Source organism: Pongo abelii, chromosome 13 (genome assembly GCF_028885655.2).
Source record: "Pongo abelii isolate AG06213 chromosome 13, NHGRI_mPonAbe1-v2.0_pri, whole genome shotgun sequence".
NCBI lineage: Eukaryota > Metazoa > Chordata > Mammalia > Primates > Hominidae > Pongo > Pongo abelii.
In genome coordinates, this window is record NC_071998.2 from 17223773 (window position 1) to 17250753 (window position 26981).

A 26981-nucleotide genomic window follows, 5' to 3' on the forward strand; every position below is an offset into this window, starting at 1 on the left:
GTCATGGGAGACTGAGCTGCAGAAGGGCTAAGGGCTTGTGGCTTCCTGTGTTCTTGCTGGTCTCTCAGCGTTGCCTGTGGCGCTTCTCCTGGCCCGAGCCGTGGGCTCCACGTCCAGCTCCTCCACATCCCAGAACTCGCCTCTTGGTTTCCTGAGGGAACCCAGCAGCAGCCAGGCATGGCCCATCCTCAGTGGTCAGGGTCTCAGGGGACCGGGGCTGCTCTCTGCTCCAGGTCCCAGCTCCTCCTGCTGATCCTGGCTCCGCTGTCACCGCTGGGCCCACCTTGGAGGCTGCTTCAGTTATCCGGGCCCCAGACATGACCTGGCCCCAGGAGAAGCCACAGGCTGGGGACTGTGTCCACTGCCCCCTACACCCCTGGTGCCGGCCAGTCCCACATATTGGGGGCAGGGCCATTTCCATTGTCATCTAGATCAGTGGCACTGCCTGGCACTAGCCTCTCCACCATTGAAATGAGGGCCCCGGAACTGGGCATCTTGCACGCCTGTATGTGGCACAAGGCAGAGAAAACTCCCTCTGGAGACCTGGCTCCTCCTGTCCCTGATTTGTGGAGACCTCCTTCTTTCCCATATGGACAGGGCCCAGAGAGGAGGAAAGCTGTGCTGAAAGCAGAGGGAGACAGCAGGGACAGCAGGGACAGCAGGTATGCCCTACCCATACCCTGCCCTTTCTGGACAGGTCACTTCCAGCTCCCTTGTTTGTTCAAATCCTGCCTGCCTGCCTCTTCCCCTGCTGGTCTCTGGGGCAAGCAAGGATGTCAGGAGCCAGGGGAGATTTGCTCTGTGACCCCAGCTCAGCTGCTGGGCCCTTGTAAGTCACCACCTCTCCCCAGGGAGCAGTCCTGAGGCTACGTGTATATTAAAGGTCACCAGACTCAGACTCATGCCTGGGGTTCTCTAGTCCTTGCTTTTCCACCTATTGTCAACACATCCTTTAAAAAATTCAATAGGTAGGCCAGGCGCCATGGCTCATGGCTGTAATCCTAGCTCTTTGGGAGGCTGAGGCCGGTAGATCACCTGAGGCCAGGAGTTCGAGACCAGCCTGGCCAACATAGCAAAACCCCGTCTCTACTAAAAATATAAAAATTAGTCGGGCATGGTGGTGGGTGCCTATTCCCACTCGGGAGGCTGAGGCAGAAGAATGGCTTGAACCCGGGAGCCGGAGTTTGCAGTGAGCCGAGATCACACCACTTCACTCCAGCCCGGGCAAAAGAGTGAAACTCTGTCTCAAAAAAAAAAAAAAAAAAAAAAGTTCAATAGATTATGATGTGCAAGCTTATCAAAGATGTTAAGAAATTCATCTTCCTTATTCACTTTGCCTTCTCACCAATATGGCCCTCTGTGTTGGGGGTAAATGTGGTTTTTCTAGGGGTCTGTGATCTGGGAGCTGGAGCAGAGACAGACCCTGGGGTGGGGCCAGGATGAGACACTAGGCCCCTCTAGGCCTGTCTAAGGGGTTGGAATGTCAGAGTCTCCTGGGTCATGGCACCACTTATGGCTCCCTCACACACACCACTTTGCCTCCTTTTCAGTTCTCTGTCTGCATCCCCTATAGCTCTACAAAGTCCCACCATCAGAAGCCTCTGCACACACAGGCATACCCTACTCCATTCACCCAGAACTACTTCTCTGAAGCTGAGAGACATGTAGGTGAGATAGACAAAGGCTGGTGACCCAGGAGCAGGGTCATTCACTCATCTGGGGCAGGGGAGTTCACGGCCCTCAGCAGCCTCCATGAAGGCCGCCCCCCTGACCCCCCAGCCCCCACCTACACATGCACAGAGCTGGAAGTTCTGTCCCCACCGCCACTCCAGAGTGCGAGAAAGGGAGAGGCAGTGGGATGGGGACTCTGTGCTTTGCATGTTGGCTGAGCTAAGAGGGCCCATCTCCATCCCAGCCTTTGTCAGGGAGAGAAGGGGCTTCCCAGGGGCAGACATTATCTATTCTCCACCAGAATACCCAGGGTCAAGACTTCTCCCACTTCTGAACTCAGGGCCCAGCACTTTCGCACCCAAACTTCCACTATTTTGAGACACATGAAGCTACTGGGCTGTGGCACTTCCTGGAGCCTGCATGGAGATGTGCAGTCCTGTGACATCTCTGCAAACCTTCTCCCTACAGCTGCACGAAGTTTGAGGTAGAGTAAGTAGTGGAAAGATGGATTGAACCTTATTTCAGAGTGGGACCTTCATAGGTTTTTCTCATCTTGTTTATAGAATTTCTTTTTGTTTGTGTAAAGACGATATTATGGAAACGTAAGGTTCAGTGAAGGAACCCAGGAAGAAGGTGAGCTTACAGCACCACTGTCAACATCCCTCCATGTCCTGTCGCTTCTGGAAACCAAGCCCACACGAAGCACGGCACAAATAAAAGCCATCACCCTCTTATGAATAAAAAACCATATATATTGTGGAATATTAAATGTTCTGCATGTACTAACATGAGAGAAAATATTTTTTCTCTACATAGAGTGAATTTTTTCTTGGGGACTTGTTTTACTCCAGGGAAGGCTAAAAAAGAATTTGTGACTGACCAAATCAGATACCTTCCCAAAGAAGACAGTGCCTTGGACAGTGGTGATGGTGGCTAGAGGCACCGGATGTCTTCGGCCAGTGCTTAGGGGGACTGACTGGGGATACAGCTTTCTTGGGGTGCAAGAGTTGGGGATGTCGCAGGCCCCATTGCTCATTGTTGCACCGGACACTTTTCAGGAGCTGTTGATCTCTGATTTGCCTGCCTCTGTTTGGACAACCCTGGCTCTTGAGAGTGGCTTGTTGACTGCTGGCTGCATAGCTCAGTATTCTGCCGTGTTCTGAGTAGAAGAGGCGCCTGTGGTTGCAGGGAAACCCACAGACTGGGGCTTGAAACTCCTGTTTGTGCTGATTTACCTTCGAGGCATGGCGTGCATGGCAAAGTGACATTTTCTCCTCCAGCATTTGTCCAACTGCTGTCATGAGACCCTGAGCTTCAGCACTGCTGCTGTACACACATGATCTGTTTTTTATTGTTTTTTGGCTCTCAGCAGTGACTGGTGCTGGCTTGCTTGTTTTCTTTGAAAAAATCCACTGAAAAAATTGCTTGATGTTTTCTCCAAAGTGGCTTTTTGATGGCAGCAGCTGGACGCCTTCATCCTGATGGGTGTCTTCTGTTTTCCTGACTGGGGTAAGTTGAGGAGTCCTCAATCCTTCAAGCCTTTCTTCATGTTTTTCTAAGTTGGGCTTCCTAGAGTTCTCACTCTTGTGAGTAGGGGGAAACATTGGCCTTTGGATCTTGCATGAGCCTTGACAGTTTTGCTTCCTGGGCTCCTTGTGCCCCAGGTTGCTCCTTCTGGCTGCCATGAGGTCACGTAGCTCCTGGGAAGCCTGCATGTTCCCGGTGGGCATGCTCTGGAGATGGGCCTGGGGCACTTGAGAAGCCAAATTCTCTGAAGCATGGGGCACAACAGATGCTTGCCCATCTGGAAGAAGCGCAACAGCGGCACAAACTTGAGGCTGGGTCTTTGACTTTGTGGCCTTTCCAGGCTCAAATTCACTAACAACCTCCTCCATAAGACACAGCTTTCTTGGATCTTGGGAGACAGACACTCCAGGGAGTAGAGAGCTTTTGCTGGTCCCTGGAGCCTCGAAACCATGCACATCCTCACTTGTGCCTTGGAGGTTTGCCAGCATACAGGTTTCCAAGGGGACTCTGCATTGTGGCACTGCCTCCCTTGTCTCTCCAGCCTTTGAAGATTGGGCTCCTAAGCTCCTGCTCTGCTGTGTGCTGCCTGTGAAGCTGTATGTGAGGGGCTTAGATGGCCTCCTGCCCTCCTGTCCAGCTGGAGGAGCCTTCAAGGGCCCCTGATCATTCCAAGATGGGATTCCTCGCGGGGCCCTCTGGAACTGCTTACACGCAGGTGAGAAGGCCAGAAGACTCTCTGGCATGTGAACAGATGCTTCAGTCAGCACCTGCTTTCTCAGACTTGCCATTGGTGGCTTTCTAAGGAATGTGGCCACCTCAACTTCTGAGCCAGCCCCAGATTCACAGGTGGCTGAGGAGGGACCGGCAAGCTGTGTAAGGGACAATGATGAAACCTTTTCCAGTTTAAAGCAGTGAATGGGCTTGAGGACCCTGAGGGGTAGACCCCACCTGTGTTTGGCCCAAAACTTCACAATATGGGCTCCCAGCACCTGCTGAGTACACGGCTCGAGGAAGGAAAGCACCTTGGCCGTGTTCACACAGGCTTTCCCACTTTTCAGGGCCGCTAGATTGCTGGTTTTCACGTGGGTGTCGGAAATGGGAAAAGCCTGGTCGACAGCAAGCCAGGATCGACGCACACTTACGGGGATCAAGCCCTCGTTGGTCTGGCCCAACTTCCTGCCCATGTGGGCTTTCAGGATGTTTTCTATATGAGTCTTCTCTGTGCATCTTAATAAGTCACTTCCCAAGTCACTCCTCAAGGGCTTCCTCAAGTTCCTTTCTGACTCCTCAGAAGTCACCCCCAGAACCTTCCCTGGGAAGCTTTCCATGCCCCTGGATAGATTTTGTGGGGTCTCACCCAGAACTTGCCCCAGATGTGGGCACAGGTCCCTCTCTAGCTGGAACTTCACCTTCTGTGCCTCCTTGCTGCTTTCACCTGTGGACCTGGAGGACTGCCAGGGCCTGGGTTTGCCCTTGGCCTGACTTGTCCCTGGTGATTCGTCTCGAAGGTGCATCAGATGCAGAGACTCTTGGATCCCTCCCAGGTTGCCCTCATGTTGGATGATCCACTTTTTTATGTGTTGCTCCAGTTGTCTTCGGAGTTCAGGACTGATTGGAAAGTTCTCAGGCAGAATGGATTTCAAGCTTTCCTGGGGAAGGTTAGGAGTGGAGACACTAAAGACGTCCTGAGATTTTTGGACCCTAGAGGGTAAAGCCAACCTATCTTCTAGTTGTTTCCTCAACAAAGGCCATTCAGGGTGCTGAGTTTCAGGTAGGGAGAGAGCTTGCACTTTATTCTGCAATGCAGGGCAAGCTATTCCAATGTTCCTAATCGGGGATGGAAAAGCAGGAGATAGGACTGGGAAAGAGGATGGAAGATGGGCCTGACCATCGGCCTGAGCCACAGGTGTGGGCTGGAATTGGGGTGTGGATGAAATAAAGGGTTGGGACTTGGGCCCCAGATGGGACAGGGGCTGGGCCTGGAAAAGCAGTGGGGACATTGTAGTCTGCCTTTGAATTGGGCAGACATTGGACATTTCATTGAACAAGAAAGGAGGAGACTGTAAAGTATAAGACATGTCAGTTACCCAGGCATTAGCCACCAGGGACTCGCTGTGCAGAGAGGGGAGGCCCCAGAAAAGCTGGCTATAATTCTTCTGAAAACTTTCCTGCAAGAGCCTAGGATCTGAGAGCTTCTGAGGTCCGGGCAGCTGTTTCGAGTTCTCTCCCATGTTCCAGAAGGGTTTTGGGGTTGTGGTGTCCTGCTCAGCATCCAATGATTTAACCAAATTCCCCAAAGAATTTAAGTGCTTTTCTGGGGTCATTTGGTTTGTAAATGATCCATCATTTTCTTTTTCTTCCCAAATGTTGACCTTGGCTGTTTCTGTGACTTGTATCCCCACGACATTCTGGCCATCAGAGCTGAGCAAAAATGGGTTACCAGCTTCCATCTGACAGGTCTCTGGTGGGTGGCGGGAAAGATGATCTTGCTGGACTGACGAGTTGAGGGCGCACCAGGTTCTGGTAGTCTCCTGCCACCAGGAGGAGGCAGAAACATGACTGTTTGAGCTGCCAAGGCCTGAGATGGCTGGGACAGAAGCCGCCAAATCCTCATGTGTAGACAAGCTTTGAGGGACGGTGCCCGGTGGAAGTGCCACTGAGTCACAGTGAGATGGAGTTATGAGTGTGGAGTCCCGCAGGGGAGGAGCAGTGAAGCCTTTTGGAGGAGGCGGAGAGCAGGCCAAAGGATCAGGGGTGTGTGGTGGGTGAGGGAAAAGTGCAGGTGGCTCGGGTGAGGGGCGTTCTAGGGGAAGCGAAGGTTCTGGTGGCTGGGAGGCACTTAGGGAGGAGACTGAGGTGGTCATTGGGCCTGGTGATGGGGTGGAGGCCAGATCCTGAGGATGCTTGGCTCGAGGATCCGGGGAAGCTAACGGGGAGAGAATGGGAGCAGCATCTTCCATAGGCTCATGAGAGGACCGGGAGGCTCCATCAGGTGCTCTTTTGCCCACCTCACCTGGGGGGTCTGGACCGGAGAGCTGACCAAAGTCACCTTTGTGAAGGTGTGGCCCCAGGAGGCTGCAGGAGACAGGAAGCACGAGCTGCAGCCAGGAGCAGGTGGGGCCGGAGGGCAGAGTGGGCGCTCGGGCCACAGCCCCTCCACCACCCCACACCCTGACTGCCCAATTCTCCTGTTACCCCTTCCATCCTCTGTCCCCCTGGTCTCCCCATCCCAGGTCAGCTCCAGGCTGCCTATGGCCCTGGGGTGGCATCCCAGCCCTGGTAGGAAGGATGCAGGGAAGGGGAAGTGCCTCACCTCTGCAGTTGTGAAAGCAGGTCACAAGTCTCTTCCAGGCCTCTCGGGCACTCTCTACAAGCTGGAAATCAAGAGACTGGGTTAGGGCAGTGAGGGAGGGGCCTGGGATCTCACAGGAGGCTGAGTGGCTGTTTCTTTAGGGAAGACCATGGGGAACTAGACCCTGGAACCCACCCATCTGTGTCCAAAGCCACATGGCCCCGACAGTAATAGCAAGGCATGGAGGACAGGGCTTTTTCATTCACAAAGGGCTTCCACACACGGAGCCCCCCCTCCCACCCCCACAGTCCTCACAACTGCCCTGTGGGGAGAAAGGACTGGGGTGGTCTCAAAGAGGAATCAGCCTTAGCAGAGTTGAACAGCTACTCCCAGGGAGCGGGAGGCCCCCTCACCCCCCTCCGCATCCAGGCAGGCATTGGTCTCCCCAGGACACACACACTGCCCCCTGCTGGGTAACGCCCAGTCCCTGGCCCACCATGGCTTCATTCCGGCATGGAATCTGAGAAGGACCCGGGGTTCTGATTTCCTTCCTAGGAACCCCCACCTCAGGCTTCTTCAACTGACTTCTTCAGAGTCAGTTCCCTCTGGGACAGATGAGATCAAATTCACTCTAGTGTGCTCTGGCAGAGCCTTACCTCTCAGACTGTGGTTTTTCATCCTGCCTCTGGGCCTCCCCCTCCGCCCTACTGGACAATAGGAGACACGATGACGTGGGGAGACAAGATGACGCGGAGAGACAAGATGACGTGGAAAGACAAGATGACACTGGGAGACAAGAAAGGGCGAGAAGCTAGGACCGGCTCTCCCTCTCCGCCCCAGCCCAGCCGCAGCACGCTGCACTCAGGAACCGCATAGCTCTCTCTGTCTTGCTCAGGGAGCTCTGTGTGCTTCCTCCCACTCATGTTTAAATGGATGATAAACTGCTTTTCTTCTTAGAAAAACAGCAAGAGGGGGCCGGGCGCGGTGGCTCACACCTATAATCCAAGCACTTTGGGAGGTCAAGGTGGTTGATACCTGAGGTCAGGAGTTTGAGACCAGCCTGGCCATGGTGAAACCCCGTCTCTACTAAAAATACAAAAATTAGGCGGGCATGGTGGTGGGCGCCTGTAATCCCCAGCTATTCAGGACGCTAAGACAGGAGAATCGCTTGAATTCAGGAAGCAGAGGTTGCAATGAGCCGATATCGCTCCATTTCACTCCAACCTGCGCCACAGAGCGAGACTCCATCTCAAAAAATAAAATAAAATAAAATAAATGAAGTAAAAATAACACACACACACACACACACACACACACAGAGAGAGAGAGAGAGAGAGAGAGAGGGATTTTCAATATGAGGTCCACCACGGACGCCTTCAGTCCCTGTTCCTCCGCTCCAGGAACACCCAGGCTCAGGCCCGCAGGCACTGCTGAGCTGTCAGGTAGGATTCTGCTTCCCAGGAGACCAGAGGAGACACCAGGCCCTGGTGGGAGGCCCTTGGGGGCCCAGCACAGGCCCCAGATCACCCCACACAGAGGAGGATGGGCCCTGAGCCACCTGCCCCAGAAAGGGGCTGATGAGCCATGGCTCAGGGCCTGGTCTCGGACAGAGACCTCCCTACTCAGCTCATGACTGGTACTGGTGCTGAGTCCACTGGTTTGATTTTGCCTTGATGCCTCCTGTGCTCCCCGACAGATGGACTGAGAGCTTGGGATGGAAATCCCAGTACACTATCTACCCCTACCAACCCCTGGCTGCCCTGCCTCTCCCTGGAAGGATGATGTTCTGGTCTCTTCTGAGACTTCCCATCATAGAAGGCTCTCCACTGGATTTGGAAAAGTGGAACCAATAATAAAAAGAAAGGAGAGAGTCAAGCTCTGTGGGTCCGGCCTGAGGGCTCCTTACCTTTCTCTTCCCAGGCGATGGTGAGGGTGGGTCGTCACAACGGACGTAAGAGAAGTAGGGGAGTAACAGGAAGAAGAACCCCAGGGCAAACACCAAGGTGAGGAAGATATCCAGCACCCATGGTGTGGAGCTGGGGGCGTTTAGCGATGAGGCGCTAAGTAATCTTAAAGGAAAGGGAAGATTCTCCATGTGAATAGGCGCGTTGCTTTCAAGCAACTGAGCTCTGGGCATCTGGGTGGAGACTAGGGACTGGGGCCCAGGCCTGCGTCACAGAGCTGGGGCCTTGACATCACAAAGGGCTCCCTTGTTGGGGAGAGGCAGTGGGAGGGGAGGGGCAGAGGGAGGGGGAGGCACAGAGGGAGCCGGAGGCCCAGCAGGAGGGGGAGGGGAGGAGGAGGGAGGGGGCAGGGGGAGGGGTAGACTGAAGCACAGCCCCTCCCCACCCCCCAAGCTGGGGATCCCTCCACCATCCCACCTTCCAGATCCCTCCTTCCCACTAAGTTTTGTCAGTGGTAGCCAATTTTCTATTCTTTCTTCCTGGAACATAGATATTACCTGGTTCCTTTTATCTTTTGGAGACGGTGGCTTGAGGTTACCTATTTTATAGCCCTTGAAAATCTGAAGTTCTGAAATTTTGGCTATGTACCAGGGATTTTTATTCTCAGAATCTCATTCATCCTCAACTCCAGCTTTCCCACACAATGTTTTTGTCTTGTATCAATCCAGGGACAAAATGTAAATTTCTTTTACTCTTATTTAGTTTTGCAAATTTTGAATAGTAAGTTTTAAAAAATTATTTCTATCTCACTTTCAATCAAAGGGACCTACCCATATACAATTAAGACTTTTTTTATCTTTTAAAATTTTATTTATGTACATATGTATTTATTTTAAGTTTCGGGATACATGTGCAGGACATGCAGTTTTCTTACATAGGCAAATGTGTACCATGGTGGTTTGCTGCACCTATCAACCCATCACTTAGGTACTAAACCCAGCACGCATTAGCTATTTTTCCTGATGCTCTCCCTACCACCGGCCCTCCCCTGACAGGTGCCAGGGTGTGTTGTTCCCCTCCCTGTGTCCATATGTTCTCATTGTTCAGCTCCCACTTGTTAGTGAGAACATGTGGTATTTGGTTTTCTGTTCCTGTGTTAGTTTGCTGAGGATAATGCCTTCCAGCTTCATCCATGTCCCTGCAAAGGACTTGATCTCATTCCTTTTTATGGCTGCATAGTATTCCATGGTGTATATGTACCACATTTTCTTTATCCAGTCTATCATTGGTGGACATTTGGGTTGATTCCATGTCTTTGCTATTGGGAACAGTGCTGCAATAAACAAACATGTGCATGTATCTTTGTAATAGAATGATTTATATTCCTTTGGATATACAATAATGGTATATCTGCCACAGCCTCTGTACTGCACTGTGGGGAATTCTGCCCAGTGCAAACCACCCAGTCTGCGGGTCTAGTCACTGCCCAGGGAAAACCAGCGACTAGACCCGCGGTAATGGCGGTCACCCTTCCCCCCAGGAACTTGGTCTTCTTAGGCAGACTCCAGGTGCTGTGCTGGCCAGTGGGGATTCCATGCCAGTGGGTCTTAGCTTGTGGGGTTCTGTGGGAGTGGGTCTGCTTGGCTCCCTGGCTTCAGCCCCCTTCTCATGGGAGTTGATGGATCTCCTGCTTCACTGGATTTCTGCGAGCCGCCAGAGTATGCAGAAACTTCTACAGCTCAGTACCTGCCCAAGTGGGTGCCAGCTGGAGCCCCTGCTATGGGTCTGCACAGCTTTGTGCTTGGGACCCAAGGCCCTGGTGGTGTGGACTCACAAGGGGATTACCTGATCTGGGATTTGCAAAAATCTGTGGGAAAAGCATAGTTCCCCGGGCGGGTAGCACAATCCCTCACTGCCTCCCTTGGCTGGAGGAGGGAGGTCCCTTTGCCCTGTGCAGCTCTTGGGTGAACTGTCACCCAGCTCTGCTTTTCCTTGCTCTCCATGGGTCACACCAACTGCCTAGTCAGTCCCAATGAGGGAATCTGGATGCCTCAGTTAGAAATGCAGAATTCACTTGCTGTTTATGTTTGTCTCAGTGGGGGCTGCAGAGTAGAGCTGTTTCTACTCAACCATCTTGGCCCCTCCCCCCCATTAAAACAATTAATATTCAAAATGTGTAATTCTAACCAGCATGGTACATGTATACTTATGTAACTTACCTGCACATTGCGCACATGTACCATAGAACCTAAAGTATAATAATAATAATAATAATAACAAATACTAAAAAAAAAAAAAAAAGAACCTGCGTTTTAAACAAGCATGTCAGGTGATTCGGATGCAAATGGGCTGGTGAGCATGCCAAGTGGAGTACTGGTCTGGACCTTCATTCATTCATTCAAGAAGTGTTTGAGGCTGGGCACGGTGGCTCATGCCTGTAATCTCAGCACTTTGGGAGGCCAAGGCGGGCAGATCACGAGGTCAGGAGATCGAGACCATCCTGGCTAACACGGTGAAACCCCATCTCTACTAAAAATACAAAAAATTAGCCGGGCATGGTGGCGGGCACCTATAGTCCCAGCTGCTTGGGAGGCTGAGGCAGGAGAATGGTGTCAACCCAGGAGGCGGAGCTTGCAGTGAGCCGAGATCGTGCCACTGCACTCCAGCCTGGGGGACAGAGCAAGACTCCATCTCAAAAAATAAATAAAGAAGTGTCTGAGCACAAAAAAAAAAAAAAAAAAAAAAATTATAAATAGTTAAACCTTCAAGTGGTATTTCTGTAAATGTATAGCATTTACAGTTCTCGACGTGGTAATGCTTAAAGTGCATGATAACTTATGGGACTGCTATATAGGCATACCTCAGAGATACTGTGGGTTTGGTTTCAGGCCGCTGTGGAGATGAGCTCTTTAGGGCAGTGCCCAACGGAAGTGCCATTGAGTCACGTTGAGACGGAGTCAGAATGCAGTCCAGCAGTGGGGGAGCAATGAAGGCTTTTGGAGGAGGTGGAGGGCAGGCCAGACAATGGGGGCGGGGTATGATGGGTGAGGGGAAAATGCAGGTGGCTTGGGTGAAGGGCGTTGTAGGGGAAGGGAAGATTCTGGTGGCCGGTTCTGCAATAAAACAAATATGGCAATAAAGCAAATCACACAGAATTGTTGGTTTCTCAGTGCATATAAAACTTAGGTCTATACTATACTGTAGTCTATTAAGTGGGCAATACCATTATGTCTAAAAAAGTCAATGTACATACCTTAGTCAAAAATTATTTTACCGTTTAAAAATGCTATGGATCACCTGAGCCTTTAACGTCATGATCTTTTTGCTGGTCGGTGGCCTTGCCTCAGTGTTGTGGCTGCTGACTCATCATGGTGGAAGCTGCTGGAGGTGAGGTGGCTGTGGCAATTTCTTAAAATAAGACAAAGAAGTTTGCTACATCAATTGACTATTTCTTTCAAGATTCCTCTGTAGCATGCAATGCTGTTTGATAGCACTTTACCCACAGTAGAGCTTCCTTCAAATCGGAGACAATCCTCTCAAACCCTGCCACTGCTTTATCCACTAAGTTTATGCAATTTTCTAAATACTCTGTTGTCATTTCAACAAGGTTCACAGCATCTACACCTGGAGTAGTTTCCATCTCAAGAAACCACTTTCTTTGCTCATCCAAGTTCTCATTTGTTAAAATTTTGTCATGAGATTTCAGCAATTCAGCCACATCTTAAGTTCTCTTCACATTTTTTAATCTTAGTTCTCTTGCTATTTCCACCACATCTGCAGTTACTTCTTGCACTGAAGTCTTGAACCCTCAAAGTCATCCACGAGGATTGGAATCAACTTCTTCCAAATTACTTTTAATGTTGATATTTTGACCTCCTCCCATGAATCACAAATGTTCTTAATTTTAATCTCCTCCCATGAATTGCAAATGCTTCTAGAATGGTGAAAACTTTCTAGAAGGTTTTCAACTTACTTTGCCCAGATCTATCGAAGGAACTACTATACATGGTGGCTACAGCCTTATGAAATGTATTTCTCAGATAATCAGCCTTGAAAGTCTAAATTCCTCATTGATCCATGGGCTGCAGAATGGGTGTTGTATTAGCAGGCATGCAAACAGCTTTAATTTTCTTGTAGTTCTCCATCAGAGCTCTTGAGTGACCAGGTAAATTGTCAATGAACAATAATACTTTGAAAGAGATCTTTTTTTAAAGCAGTAGTTCTCAGATGTGAGCTTAAAATATTCATGTAGTAAACAGATGTGCTGTCATTCAGGCTTTGTCCCATTTATAGAGCACAGGCAGAGTAGATGTAGCATAGTTCTTAAGGGCCCTAGAATTTTCAGAATGGTAGATGAGCTTTGGCTTCAGCTTAAGCCCCTAACAAAAGAGTCATCCTGTTCTTTGAAGCTTTGAAGCCAGGCATTTATTTTGCTACCTGGCTGTGAAAGTCCTGGATGACATCCTCTTCCAATATAAGGCTGTTTTATCTGCAGTAAAAACTTGTTTAGTGTAGCCACCTTTGTTGCTTATCTTAGCTGATCTTATGGATGACTTGCTGCAGCTTCTACATCAGCACTTGCTGCAGCTTCTACATCAGCACTTGCTGCTTTTCCTTGCTTGCACTTTTATCTTATGGAGAATACTTCTTTCCTTAAACCTCATGAACCAATCTCTGCTAGCTTCAAACTTTTTTTCTGTAGCTTCCCAACCTCTCTCAGCCTTCAGAGAATTTAGGAGAGTTAGGGCCTTGCTCTCGATTAGGGTTTGGCTTAAGGAAATGTTGTGGTTGGTTTGATCTTCTATCCAAACCACTCAAACCTTCTCCATATCAGCGGTAAGTCTGTTTCATTTTCATACCACTCATGTGTTCATTGGAGTAATACTTTTAATTTCCTTCAAGAACTTTTTCTTTTCATGCACAGTTTGGCTAACTGTTAGGTGCAGGAAGCCTAGCTTTTGGCCTGTCTCAGCTTTTAACATGCCTTCCTCACTCACCTTAATCATTTCTCACTTTTGATTTAAAAGAAGAGATGTGTGACTCTTACTTTCACTTGAACACATAGAGGCCTGTGTAGAGTTATTAATTGGCCTAATTTCAATATTACTGTGTCTCAGAAAACAGGGAGACCTGAGGAGTTGGGGAGATGGAGGAAGGGCAGATCGATGGAACCATTCGAACACACATATGTATCAATTAGGCTCATTGTCTTTTGGAGCATGGTTTGTGATGCCCCAAAACAATGACAATAGTAATATCAATGATCACTGATCACAGATCACCATAACAGATATAATAATAACAAAACATTTGAAATATTGCAAGAATTACAAAAATGTAACACAGAGATACAAAATAAGCACATGCTACCAGAAAAGTGGCGCTGGTAGACTTGCTTGATGCAGGGTTGCCAGAAACCTTCAACCTGTAAAAAATGCAATATCCGAGAAGCATAATAAAGTGAAGTGCAATAAAACAAGGTAAGCTTGTATATGTATGCATGCACACACCAATACACATCCACCTATCCACACACAAATCTTTGTACAAACAAATCCTGTATTTTCAAATCCAAGAATACATCATTTGCACCTTAAAAATATCTGTCATCCTTGTGGTGTCCTTTTCTGTCTTTATCAGTGTAATGCTGGCCTCATAAAAAATGTTTGTGTTGCCTCCTCTTCAACTTTTGGAAGAGTTTATGAAGAAATGGTATTAATTCTTCTTTAAACATTTGCTAGAATTCTCCACTAAGCTATCTGGTCTTGGATTTTTCTTTTTCAGGAGCTTTTTGACCACTGACTCAATATTTTTACTTATTATTTGTGTTGATTTTCTATTTCTTCATGTTTCAGTCTTAGTGGATGTATGTTTCTAGAAATTTCTCTATTTCTTCTAAGTTAAACAATTTGTTGACACATAGTTGTTTAGAGTAGACTATTATTATCCTTTGTATTTCTATGGTACCAATTTCAATATCTGCTTTTTTGTTCTAATTTTATTTATTTGAGGCTTCTCTCTTTTTTCTTAGCCTAGTAAAAGGTTGGTCAATTTTTATTATTTTTATTTTATTTTATTTTATTTTTTTGAGACGGAGTCTCGCTCTGTCTCCCAGGCTGGAGTGCAGTGGCGCAATCTCCGCTCACTGCAAGCTCTGCCTTCCGGGCTCATGCCATTCCCCTGCCTCAGCCTCCTGAGTAGCTGGGACTACAGGAGCATGCCACTCCGCTCCGCTAATTTTTTGTATATTTAGTAGAGACGGGGTTTCACCATGTTAGCCAGGATGGTCTTGATCTCTGACCTCATGATCTGCCCGCCTTGGCCTCCCAAAGTGCTGGCATTACAGGCATGAGCCACCGCGCCCAGCCATTATCTTTTCAAAAAATCAGCTTTTCGTTTCATTGATCTTTTCTATTGTTTTTCCAGTCTATTTCACTTATTTCTGCTATGATCTTTGTTATTTCCTTCCTTCTTGTAATTTTGGGCTTCTTTTTTTTTCTTTTCTATTTATTTGAGGTTTATTGTTTATTTGAGATATTTTTTCTTCATTTAGCACTTACCTGTATAAACTTCTCTGTTAGAATTGCTTTTGCTTCATCTTATAAGTTTTAGTATGTTGTGCTTTCATTTTAGTTTGTCTCAAGATATTTTATTTCTTTTTTGATGTTTTCTTTGATCTATTGGTTGTTCAGGAGTGTGTTGGTTGATTTCCACATATTTGTCACTTTTCTAAGTTTTCTCCTGTTTTTAATTTTCAGTTTTATGTCACTGTAGTCAAAAAGAATACTTGGTAAGATTTCAATCTTCTTAAATTTGCCAAGACTTGTTTTCTGGCCCAATATATGACCTGTGTAGGAGAATGTACTGTGTATGCTCAAGAAGAATGTGTATTTTGCTGTTTTGGAAAGTAATGTCCTGTATATGTCTGGTCCATTTGATCTATAGTGTAGTTCAAGTCATCTGTTTCTTTATTGATTATCTGTCTGAGTGATCAATCCATTGTTGAAAGTGGGATATGGAAGTCCCCTACTGTTACTGTATTATTGTTGTCACTTCTCTCTTCAGATTTGTTAATATTTGCTTTATATAATTAGGTGCTCCAAAGTTGGGAGAATATTATATATTTGTAGTAATTATATCCTCTTGATGAATTGACCCTTGTATCATTCTATAATGACTTTCTTTCTCTCTTGTTACAGTTTTTGACTTAAAGTCTATTTTGTTTGTTGTAAGAATAGCTACTCTTTCTTTTTTTTTGTTCCCTGTCTTTCCTTTCAGTCTATGTGTGTCTCTAAAGGTGAAGTGAGTCTCTTATAGGCGGCATATATTTGGTTCTTGTTTTACTGTCCATTCAGCTACTCTGTGTCTTTTCTAATTTGGTCCACTGATATTTAAAGTAACTATTGATAGGCATTTTGTAGTTTTTTTGTTCTTGTATTTCTCTCTTGCTGTGCATGATTTTATTACTTTGATTATTTTCTGTAGTGGTATACTTTGATTCTTTGCTGTGTCTTTGTATTAATTCTTTTTTAAACATGTGGTAAAATTCTCATTTGTGTATCTATTACATGTTTTGTCTTTGTGATTATCATGAGGCTTACATAAAACATTGTATGCTATCATGTGCCACATAAGGATGTTTTGGTCAATGATGGGCCACATATACAACGGTGGCCCCAAAAGGTTGTAACATTTTTATTGTATCTTTTATATGTTTAGATACATTTGGATACACAAATGCTTATCATTGTATTACAGTTGCCTACAGCATTCAGTATAGTACAATGCTGTACAGGTTTGTAGCCTGGAAGCAATAGGTTATACCATATAGCCTGGGTGTGTAATAGGTGGTATTATCTAATTTTATGTAAATATACTCTATGATATTCACACCATGACAAAATTGCATAATGAGGCATTATTCAGAAAATATCCACATTAAGAAATGTATGATTGTAGTTATAATAGTCTAAGTTGATAACAACTTAACTTCAATCATATACAAAACCCTACACTTTACTCCCCTCCACTTTTTATGTTTTTTTGATGTCAGCGTTTATTTCTTTGTTTATTTTGTAGTTATATTTATTTGTAATATTTTTTGTCTTTTAACCTTTGAAAAGTTAAAGTGATTATACTCCATCATTACAGTATTAGGAATATTTTGAATTTGACTGTATAGTTACTTTTACCAGTGACTTTTTATAACTACATATGGTTTCATGATGCGAATTAGTCTTATTGCATTTCAGTTTGAAGAACTCCCTTTAGGATTTCTTATAAAGCAGGTCTAGTGACAATGGACTCCCTTAGATTATTCTGGGGGGTTTCTGAAAAAGTCTGTAAGTCCTAGCCAGAGCAATTAGGTGAGAAAAAGAAATAAAAGGCATCCAAATTGGAAAAGAAGTGAAAGTGTCTCTATTTGAAGATGACATGATCTTATATAGAGAAAATTCTAAAGTCTCGAATTAAAAACTGTTAAAATTAAGAAACAAGCAAATTTGCAGAACACATAATTAACATTAAAAATACCTGTTACATTTTTATATACTAACAGTGAAGTATCCCAGAAAGAAATTAACAAAACAATCTCGGGCCGGGTGCAGTGGCTCACGCCTGTAATCCCAGCACTTTCGGAGGCTGAGGTGGGCAGATCACAAGGTCAAGAGATTGAGACCATCCTGGCTAACACGGTGAAACCCCATCTCTACTAAAAATACAAAAAAATTAGCCGGGCATGGTGGTGGGCACCTGTAGTCGGGAGGCTGAGGCAGGAGATTGGCGTAAACCGGGGAGGCAGAGCTTGCAGTGAGCCAAGATCACGCCAGTGCACTCCAGCCTGAGCGACAGAGTGAGAGTCTGTCTGAAAGAATACAGTGTCATTTACAATAGCATCAAAAAATTAACTACTTAGGAATAAATTTAAATAAGATAGTAAAATTTGTATACACCAAAAACTATAAAACACTGATGAAAGAATTTGAAGAAGATACATATCCCTATTACTCAGTGTGATCTATAGATATAATGCAACCCCTATCAAAATTTCAATGGGGTTGAAATTTTTCAAAGAAATGGAAAAAAGCAATTATAAAATTTGTATGCAACCACAAAAGACCCCAAACAGTCAAAACATCCTTCAGCAGAAAAAACAAAAGTGGAAGCATCACATTACCTTATTCCAAACTAAATTATAAGGCTATAGTAATCAAAATAGTATGGTACCGGCATAAAAACAGACTGTAGGCCAAGGGAACAGAATAGAGAGCACAGAAAGAAATAAATCCATGCCTTTACAATCAATTGATCTTCAGCATTGGTGCCAAGACTACACAATGATAAAAGTTTAGTCTCTTTATTAAATGGTGTTGGGAGAACCGGATATCCACATGCAGAGGAATGAAACTGAACCCTTATCTCACCCTACATACAAAAATTGTCTCAAAATGGATGAAAGACCTCAACATAGGACCAATATTGTAAGACTCTTAGACATAAATATCGGAGAAAAGCTCCTTGATACTGGTATTGGTAATAAATTTTCAGATTTGATACCAAAAGTATAGACAACAAAAGCAAAAATAGACAAATGGGAGTAAATCAAACTAAAAGCTTCAGCACAGCAAAGGAGACAATCAATACAATTAAAAGACAACCTAAAGAATGGGAGAAAATATTTACACACTATACATCTGATAAGAAGTTAATATCCAAACAAATTAGGAACTCAGACAATTCCAAAGGATCTTGTATTAGTCTGTTTTCATGATGCTCATAAAAACATACCTGAGACTGGGTAATTTATAAAGAAAAAGGTTTGGCCAGGTGCGGTGGCTCACGCCTGTAATCCCAGCACTTTGGGAGGCCGAGGCAGGCAGATCATGAGGTCAGGAGATTGAGATCATCCTGGCTAACACGGTGAAATCCTGTCTCTATTAAAAATACAAAAAATTAGACAGGTGTGGCAGTGGGCGCCTGTAGTCCCAGCTATTCGGGAGGCTGAGGCAGGAGAATGGCATGAACCTTGGAGGCGGAGCTTGCAGTGAGCCTAGATCGTGCCACTGCACTCCAGCCTGGGTGACAGAGTGAGACTCCAAATCCCCTGACCCCCAAATCTCATGTCCTTCTCACACTGCAAGATACAATGATGCCTTCTCTACAGTCCCCCAAAGTCTTAACTCATTCCAGCATTTACTCAAATATCCAAAGCCTAAAGTCTCATCTGAGACAAGGCTACAGTCCCTTCTATCCCTGAGCCTCTGAAATACAAAGCAAGTTAACTACTTCCAAGGTACAATTCTTGTCCAGGCATTGGGTAAGCATTCCCAGACAAAAAGAAGAAATTTGCCAGAAAGAAGCGCAAAACACAGATGGGACTTACAGACTCCATGCAAGTCAAAAACCTAGCAGGCCATTCATTCTATCCTACAGCTCTAAACAATCTTTTCTGAAACTACATCTCACATCCAGAGCACAGGGTGGTGAGATGGCTGGGCTCCCAAGGCTTTGGGCAGCTCAGCACCTGTGGCATGACAGGGTCTTTCCCCAAAGTTGCCCCCAATTGCTGGGCTGCTGTTGAGTGCCAATAGCTTTTCAACACTAAGGGTGCAAGCTGTTGGTGGGTCTATGAATCTGGGGTCTGGAAAATAGCACCTCCTTCTATGGGGGCTCCAACCCTATATGCTGGTTCTGCAATGTCTGAGTAGAGGTTTACCATGAGGCTCTGCCTGTTGGAAAAGCTTCTGCCTGGACACCCAGGCTTTCCCATACATGCTCTGGAGTCTAGACAAAGGCTCTGAAGCCTCCAGTTTTGTGCTGTGTGCACCTGCTGGATTAACACTATGTGGAAGCCCCCAAGGCTTGGAGCTTGCACTGCTGAAGCAGTGACAGAAGCTGTACCTGTGCATCTTTCAGCCATGGCTGGAGCTGGAGATGAAGATGTAGGGGTACACGCAGCAGTGTCCTGAGGCTGCACATAGCAGTGGGGCCATAGGGCTGGCCCAGAAAAAGCATTCTTTTTTCCTAAGCCCCAGGGCCAGTGACAAGGGTTGCTACAAAGGTCTTTGAAATGCCTTCAAGGCCTTTTTTCCCATTGTCTCGAATTATTAGCACTGGGCTCCTTTTTTATGCAAATATCCAAAGTCTTCTGGAATGTTCTCCCTGAAATTCAGCTTTTCTTTTTGACCACTTTACCAGGTTGCAAATTTTCCAAAGGATTAAGCTCTGCTTCTCATTTAAATATAAGTTTCAACTTAAGGTCATTTCTTTGGTCACACATAATACCACAGGCTGTTTGATGTAGGTAGGACAACTCTTGAGCTTTGCTGCTTAGAAGTTCATTCCACCAGATAGACCCTAAATCTTCACCCTGAAGTTCAAAGTTTCCCAGATCTCCAGAGCAGGGACACTGTGCAGCCAAATTCTTTGCTAAGGCAAAACAACAAAACCTTGGCCCCTGTTCCCAGTAAGTTTCTCATTTTCATTTGAGACCTTCTAAGCCTGGCCTTCACTGTCCATCCTTCTGTCAGCCTTTTAATCACAACTAACAAGTCATTACAATGGTCCAAACTTTCCCTCATCTTCCTGTCTTCTGCCAAGCTCTCCAAACGCTCTAACCTCTGGCCATTGCCGAATTCTGAACCTGCTTCTACATTTTCAGCTATCTTTGTTGCAGCCTGGCAATGTGATAAAAGAAGAAAAGTCCATTACCAGGGGAAAACTTCAAGAAGGCTTCAGATATTAGCATCAAAGAAGCCCAGTGCTAACAGCCAAAAGATTGGGGAAAAGGCCTTGAAGGAATTTCGTAGCTTCACTTCACAGCATTGATTTTCTGAATGTACATAAAGAAAAGAGGTTGAATTGACTCACAGTTCTGGAGGCTGTAAGGAAAGCAAAGTGGTTTCTGCTTTTAGGAGGACTCAGGAAGCCTCCTATTTATACCAGAAGGCCAAGCAGCAATGAAATGTTTCATATTCCAGGAGTAAAAGCAAGTCAGAGAAAAGATGCCACATCCTGTTATACAACCAGATCTCACGAGAACTCAGTATCAGGAGATCAGCATCAAGAAGATGGTGCTTAACTATTGGTGAAGGATCCACCCAATACCCCACATCCACCCCTCAGTGTTTCCAAGCAGAAGCCTGAGGCAGAGGCAGAGCCTCTTGGAAAACCTCTACTAGGGCAGTGCAGAAGGAAAATATGGGCTTGGAGCCCCCATGCGGGATACCACCATCCTCCAGACCCTAGAGTCATAGACCCACCAAAAGCTCCCACCCTCAGTATGGAAAAGCTACAGGCACTCAACACCAGCCCAGTCCATGAGAGCAGCCATGGGGGCTAAAGCCTACAAAGCCACAGGTGCACTGCCCTAGTAGAGGTTTTCCATGAGCTCTGCCTCTGTAGCAGGCTACTCCCCCTTCCTACTACCCACCACCCTCACACCACCCTACAGCCAACCTACTCCTCCGACCTTACCCACTTCTTTTTACTTCCAACTCCAGCCCTCTCAAGTACAGGAATAAATCACCTCCCACCAGGCCACACCTGCAACATTTGGAATTACAATTTCCCATGTGTTTTGGCAGAGACACACAGCCAAACCATATTATTCTGACCCTGATCCCCCGAATATCATATCCTTCTCAATGAGTAAAATACAATCTTGCCTATTCAAAAGTCGCCAAAAGCCTTAACTCATTCCAGCATTAACACAAATGTAAAAGGTTCAACATCTCATCTGAGAAAAGTCTACAGTCCCTTTTGCCTATGAGTCCCTGAATTTAAAAGGGAGTTCTTTTTTTCAAGATATGATGATGATACAGGCATTGGGTAAATTTTCTCAATCCAAAGGGAAGAGATTTTTCAGGAAAGTAACACAAATGGGATCACAGGCCCAGTGCAAGTCCAAAACCAAGCGGGACAGTATCCATTTAATCTTACAGCTCCAGAATCATCGTGAGAACTCACCATCATGAGGAAAGCATTAAGGAGATAGTGTTTAACCATTTGTGAGGGATCCTCCCCAACACCCACCTTTCACCCCTCACCCCCACCATAATCCCCCCATCCTCCCCAATCCCCACCTTCCAACCCCCACTGCCATCCATGATTAAATCACCTTCCACCTGGCCCCACTTTTAACATTTCCGATTATAATTCCACATGAGTTTCTGTAGGGACACACAGCCAAATCTTATTGTGTCCCTGCCTCCCCCAATCTCATGTACTTCTCACTTTGCAAAATACAATGATGCCTTATCTACAGTCCCACAAGGTCTTAACTCATTCCAGCATTTACTCAAATGTCCAAAGCCCAAAGTCTCATCTGAGACAAGGCAGTCTCTTCTGTCCCTGAGCCTCTGAAATACAAACAAGTTAACTACTTCCAAGGTACAGTGATTGTCCAGGCATTTAGAGTTCCAAGCCAAAAGGAAGATTTTTGCCTGAGAGAACAAAACACAAATGGGACTTACAGGCTCCATGAAAAGTCCAAAACCCAGCAGGCCAGTTATTCAAACCCACAGCTCAAAAGTCATCCTTTTTAAATCCTTGTCCCACATCCAGGGCACAAGGGCGTGAGGGCTGGGCTCCCAAGGCCATGGGCAGCTCTGCACCTGTGGCTTTGCAGTGTTCAGCCCATGCAGCTGCCCTCGTGGGCTGTGCTGGTGTTGAGTGCCTGGGGTTTTTAACCCATGGAGGGTGCAAACTCTTGGTGGGTCTATGAATCTGGGGTCTGCATAATGGTGGCCTCCAGTGTGGGGGCTCCAACCCCATATTTTCCTTCTGCACTGCCCTAGTAGAGGTTTCCCATGAGGCTCTGCCTTTTTGGCAGCCTTCTGTCTGGACACCCAGGCACTTTCATACATCTTCCAAAATATATATGGAGGATCTCAAGCCTCTGAACTAGTGCTCTGTGCACCCACTGGCTTAACACTATGTGGAAGCCACCAAGGCTTATAGCTTGCACCTTCTGAAGCGGTGTCCCAAGCTGTACATGTGCATCTTTGAGACAAGGCTGGAGCAGGAGCTGGGGCTGCAGGGATGCAGGCAGCAGTATCCTGAGGGTGCACACAACAGCAGGGCCATGGGGATGGCCCAGAAAACCATTCTTCTCTCCTAGGTCCCAGGGCCTGTGACAGCAAGGACTACTGCAAACATCTCTGAAATGCCTCCAAGGCTTTCTCCCCCATTGCCTTGGCTATTAGCACTGGCCTTCATTTGATTCAAATTTTTGAAGCCATCATGAATTTTCCCCCTGAAAATCAGCTTTTGTTTTGACCACTTGGCCAGGCTGCAAATGTTCCAAACTTTTGAGCTCTGCTTGTCATTTAAATACAAGTTACAACTTGAGGTCATTTCCTCAGTCACACACAAGGGCACAGGCTGTTTGACACAGAGAGGACACGTCTTGAGATTTGCTGCCTAGATGTTCATTCCACCAGATACACCCTGAATCATCAACCTCAAGTTTAAAGTTTCACAGATCTCCAGAGCAAGGTCACCCTGCAGCCACGTTCTTCGTTACAGCAAAACAAAAGTAACCTTGGCTCCTCTTCCCAGTAAGTTCCTCATTTTCATATGAGACCTCAGAAGCCTGGCCTTCACTGTCCCTCCTTCTGTCAGCATTTTAATCACAAGTATTTAACAAGTCTCTACAATGGTCCAAACTTTCCTTCATCTTCCTGTCTTCTTGCAACTCTTCCAAACTCTCCGATCTCTGGCTGTTAGCCACTTCTGAACCTGCTTTTACATTTTCAGCTATCTTTGTCACAGCCTGGCAATGTAGAAGGAAAAAAAGTCCATTTTCAGGGGCAAACTTCAAGAAGGCTTCAGATATTTGCATTAAAAAGACCAGTATTAATAGCCAATGTGATGGGGAAAAGTCATTGAAGACATTTCATAGCTTCAATTCGCAGTACTAATTTTCTGTATGATCATAACAAAAAGGGGTTTAATTGGCTCATAGTTCTGCAGTAGGCTGTAAAGAAAGCATAGTAACTTCTGCTTATGGGAGGACTCAGGAAGCCTCTCAATTATACCAGAAGGACAAGCAGCCATAAAATGTTGCATATGGCCAGAGTAGGAGCAAGACAGAGAGAGGAAAGAGGTGTCACACCCTGTTATGCAACCAGATCTCATGAGAACTCAGTATCACAAGGTCAGCACCAAGAAGATGGTGCTTAAGCATTGGTGAAGGATCCACCCCCCAACACACTTCCACCCCCCACTGTTTCCAGGCAGAAGCCTGCTGCAGAGGCAGAGCCTCTTGGAAAACCTCTACTCGGGCAGTGCAGAAGGAAAATATGGGCTTGGAGCCCCTATGCAGGAGGCCACCATCCTCCAGACCCCAGATTCACAGACCCAACAACAGCTCACACCCTCAGTATGGAAAAGGTACAGGCACTAAACAACAGCCCAGCCCATGAGAGCAGCCACGGGGCTAAAGTCTGCAAAGCCACAGGTGCACTGTCCTAGTAGAGGTTTTCCATGAGCCTCTGCCTCTGCCTCTGCAGCAGGCTACTCCCCCTTCCTACTACGCACCATCCTATGGCCAGCCTACTCCTCCCCACTCTCCCTACCCCTTTTTCCTTACACTCCCACCCTCCTCCCATCCAGGATTAAATCACCTCCCACTAGGCTTCACCTCCACAATTCAGAATTACACTTCTACATGTGCTTTTCTAGGGAAAAAAAGCCAAACCATAGCATTCCGAACTTGACCCTTCCAAATCTCATGTCCTTCTCACAGGGTAAAATAAAATCATGCCTTTTCAACAGTTTCCAAAATCCTTAACTCATTCCAGCATTAACTCAAGTATAAAAAGTTCAAAGTCTCATCCGAGACAAGGCTACAGTCTCTTATGCCTATGAGTCCCTGAAGTTAAAATGGAGCTCATTTCTTTAAAGGTACAATGATGACACAGGTATTGGGTAAGCTGTCTTAATCCAAAGGGAAGAAATTTCCCAGAAAAAACACAAATGGGACCACAGGCCCAAGCACATCCAAAACCCAGCAGAACAGTATTCATTCAATCTCACAGCCACAAAATCATGAAGAGAACTATCACAAGGACAGTATTAAGGAGACAGTGTTTAACCATTTGTGAAGGATCTGCCCCCCACCCCTGCCTTTCACCCCCAACCCCGCCATAATTTCCCCCAATTCGCCCCACCATCCCCACCTTCCAAACTCCACTCTCCACCATGATTAAATCACCTTCCACCTGCCCCCACCTTTAACATTTCCCATTACAATTCCACATCAGTGGGACACAGAGCCAAATCATATTATTCTGTCCCTGCCCCTGCAAATCTGTCTTTCTCACATTGGAAAATACAATGATGCCTCTCCTACAGTCCCCCAAATCTTAACTCATTCCAGCATTTACTCAAATGTGTACAGCCCAAAGTTTCATCTGAGACAACGGTACAGTCCCTTCTGCCCATGAGTCTCTGAATTATAAAGCAAGTTAACTACTTCCAAGGTACAATGATTGTACAGGCAATGGGTAAGCATTCCCAGCCAACAGAAGAAAAATTGCCAGAAACAAAAACAAAACATCGATGGGACTCACAGGATACATGAATGTCCAAAACCCAGTAGGCCAGTCATTCAATCCTACAGCTCCAAAATCATCCTCTTGGAATCCTTGTCCCACATCCATGGCACAGGAGTGTGAGGGCTGGGCTCCAAAGGCTTTGGGCAGATCTCCACCTGTGGGTTTGCAGTGATCAGTCCCCGCAGCTGCCCTCATGGATGGGGCTGGTGTTGAGTGTCTGTAGCTTTCCCACATTGAGGGGGCAAGCTGTTGGAGGGTCTATGAATCTGGGGTTTGAAGGATGGTGCCTCCCTGTGTGAGGGCTTCAACCTGATACGTCCCTTCTTTCCTGCCCTAGTAAAGGTTTCCCATGAGGCTCTGCCTCTTGGAAAGGCTTCTGCCTGGACACCCAGGCTTTTCTGTACATCCTCTGGAGTCTAGACAGAGGCTCCCAAGCCTCTAGTCTCTTGCTCTGTGCATCTCCTGGCTTAACACTATGTGGAAGCCATCAAGGCTTGGAGACACCTCTGAAGCAGTGACCCAAGCTGTACCTGTGCATCTTTCAGCCATGGCTGGAGCTGGAGCGGCAGGGATGCAGGCAGCAGTGTCCTGAGAATGCACACAGCAGCCAGGCCATGGAGCTGGCCCAGGAAACAATCCTTTCCTCATCCCCAGGGCCTGTGACAGCAAGGGCTGCTGCAAAGGTCTCTGAAATGCCTTCAAGGCCTTTTCCCCATAGTCTTGGCTATTTGCACTGGGCTCTTTTTTTATGCAAATACTTTAAGTGCTCTTGAATTTTCCCCCTGAAAATCAGCTTTCCTTTTTGACCACTTGGCTAGGCTGCAAATTTTTCAAATTTTTGAGCTCCACTTCTCATTTAAATAGAAGTTGCAACTTGAGGTCATTTCTTAGGTCACACATAAGAACACAGGCTGTTGGACGTAGAGAGGACACCTCTTGAGCTATGCTGCCTAGATGCTCATTCCACCAAATACATCCTAAATCGTCACCCCCATGTTCATAGTTTCAGAGATCTCCAGGGCTAAGGCCAATCAAATGCAACCTTGGCTCCTGTTCACAAGATGTTCCTCATTTTCATCTGAGACCTTTTAATTCTGGCCTACACTGTCCATCTTTCTGTCAGCTTTCTGATCACAAGTATTTAACAATTATTTTCAGTGGTCCAAAGTCTTCCTCATCATGCTGTCTTCTGAGTGTTCCCAACTCTCCCGACCTCTCTCTTTTACCCACTTCTGAACCTGCTTCTACATTCTCAGATATCTTTTTCACAGCCTGGTAATGTGGTAAATGAAGAAAAGTCCATTTTCAGTGGAAAATTCCCAAAGGCTTCAGATATCTTCATGAAAAGAAGCTGAGTACTGGTTGCCGACACAATGGGGAAAAGGCCTTGAAGGCATTTCATAGCTCCACTTCACAGCACTAATTTTGCGTACAATCATAAAGAAAAGAGGTGTAATTGGCTCACGGTTCTGCAGGCTGTAAGGGAAGCATAGTGGCTTCTGCTTCTGGGAGGACTCAGGAAGCCTCCCAATCATACCAGAAGGCCAAGGGGCAAGGAAATGCTTCGTATGGCAGCTGTAGAAGCAAGACTGAGAGAGGAAAGACATGCCCACCCAATTACACAACCAGATCTCATGAGAACTCAGTATCACAAGGTCAGCATCAAGAAGATGGTGCTTAACCACTGGTGAAGGATCTGCCCCCCGCAACCCCCACCTCCACCTCCCGCTGTTTCCAGGCAGAAGCCTGCTGCAGAGGCAGAGCCAGATTCATAGACCCACCAACAGCTTGCACCCCCACTGTGGAAAAGCTACAGGCACTCAACAGTAGCCCAGTTCATGAGAGCAGCCGTGGGGGCTAAAACTTGCAAAGCCACAGGTGCACTGCCCTAGTAGCAGTTGTCCATGAGGCTATGCCTCTGCAGCAGGCAACTCCTCACTCCCACTACACCCCACCCTTCCACCACCCTACAGCCAGCCTACTCCTCCCCACCCTGCCCACCTTTTTCCTTCCACCCCACCTGCCTCC

At 46.6% G+C, this 26981-nt stretch overlaps 2 protein-coding genes across 5 annotated transcripts in view; both read right to left on the minus strand.

The window, feature by feature from the left end:
- Nucleotides 1-2402: 2402 nt before the first annotated feature.
- LOC129047778 (spermatogenesis-associated protein 31A6) lies at nt 2403-11382 on the minus strand. 2 transcript variants are annotated; one of them, XM_054519662.1, is made up of 4 exons: nt 11255-11382; nt 7147-7276; nt 6512-6572; nt 2403-6273 (listed from the first exon to the last, which is right to left on the minus strand). In XM_054519662.1, exons 2-4 carry the CDS (start codon nt 7166-7168, stop codon nt 2556-2558), a joined length of 3801 nt encoding a protein of 1266 aa, XP_054375637.1. In that variant the 5' UTR covers nt 7169-7276; nt 11255-11382; the 3' UTR covers nt 2403-2555. The 2 variants fall into 2 exon arrangements, with proteins under 2 accessions (XP_054375637.1, XP_054375636.1); XM_054519661.1 differs by lacking the exon at nt 11255-11382 and adding an exon at nt 8397-8697.
- LOC100451088 (ankyrin repeat domain-containing protein 18A-like) overlaps nt 11371-26981 on the minus strand; it is a 69335-nt gene continuing 53724 nt past the window's right edge. For 2 of the 3 annotated variants that reach the window (XM_054519668.2, XM_054519667.2), the window contains one exon: nt 11371-11507. The gene's annotated coding sequence lies outside the window, so the exon portion shown is untranslated. Of the gene's footprint in view, nt 11508-11691; nt 11803-26981 lie in introns of those variants that run through there. The other variant, XM_054519666.2, reaches the window with a different exon arrangement.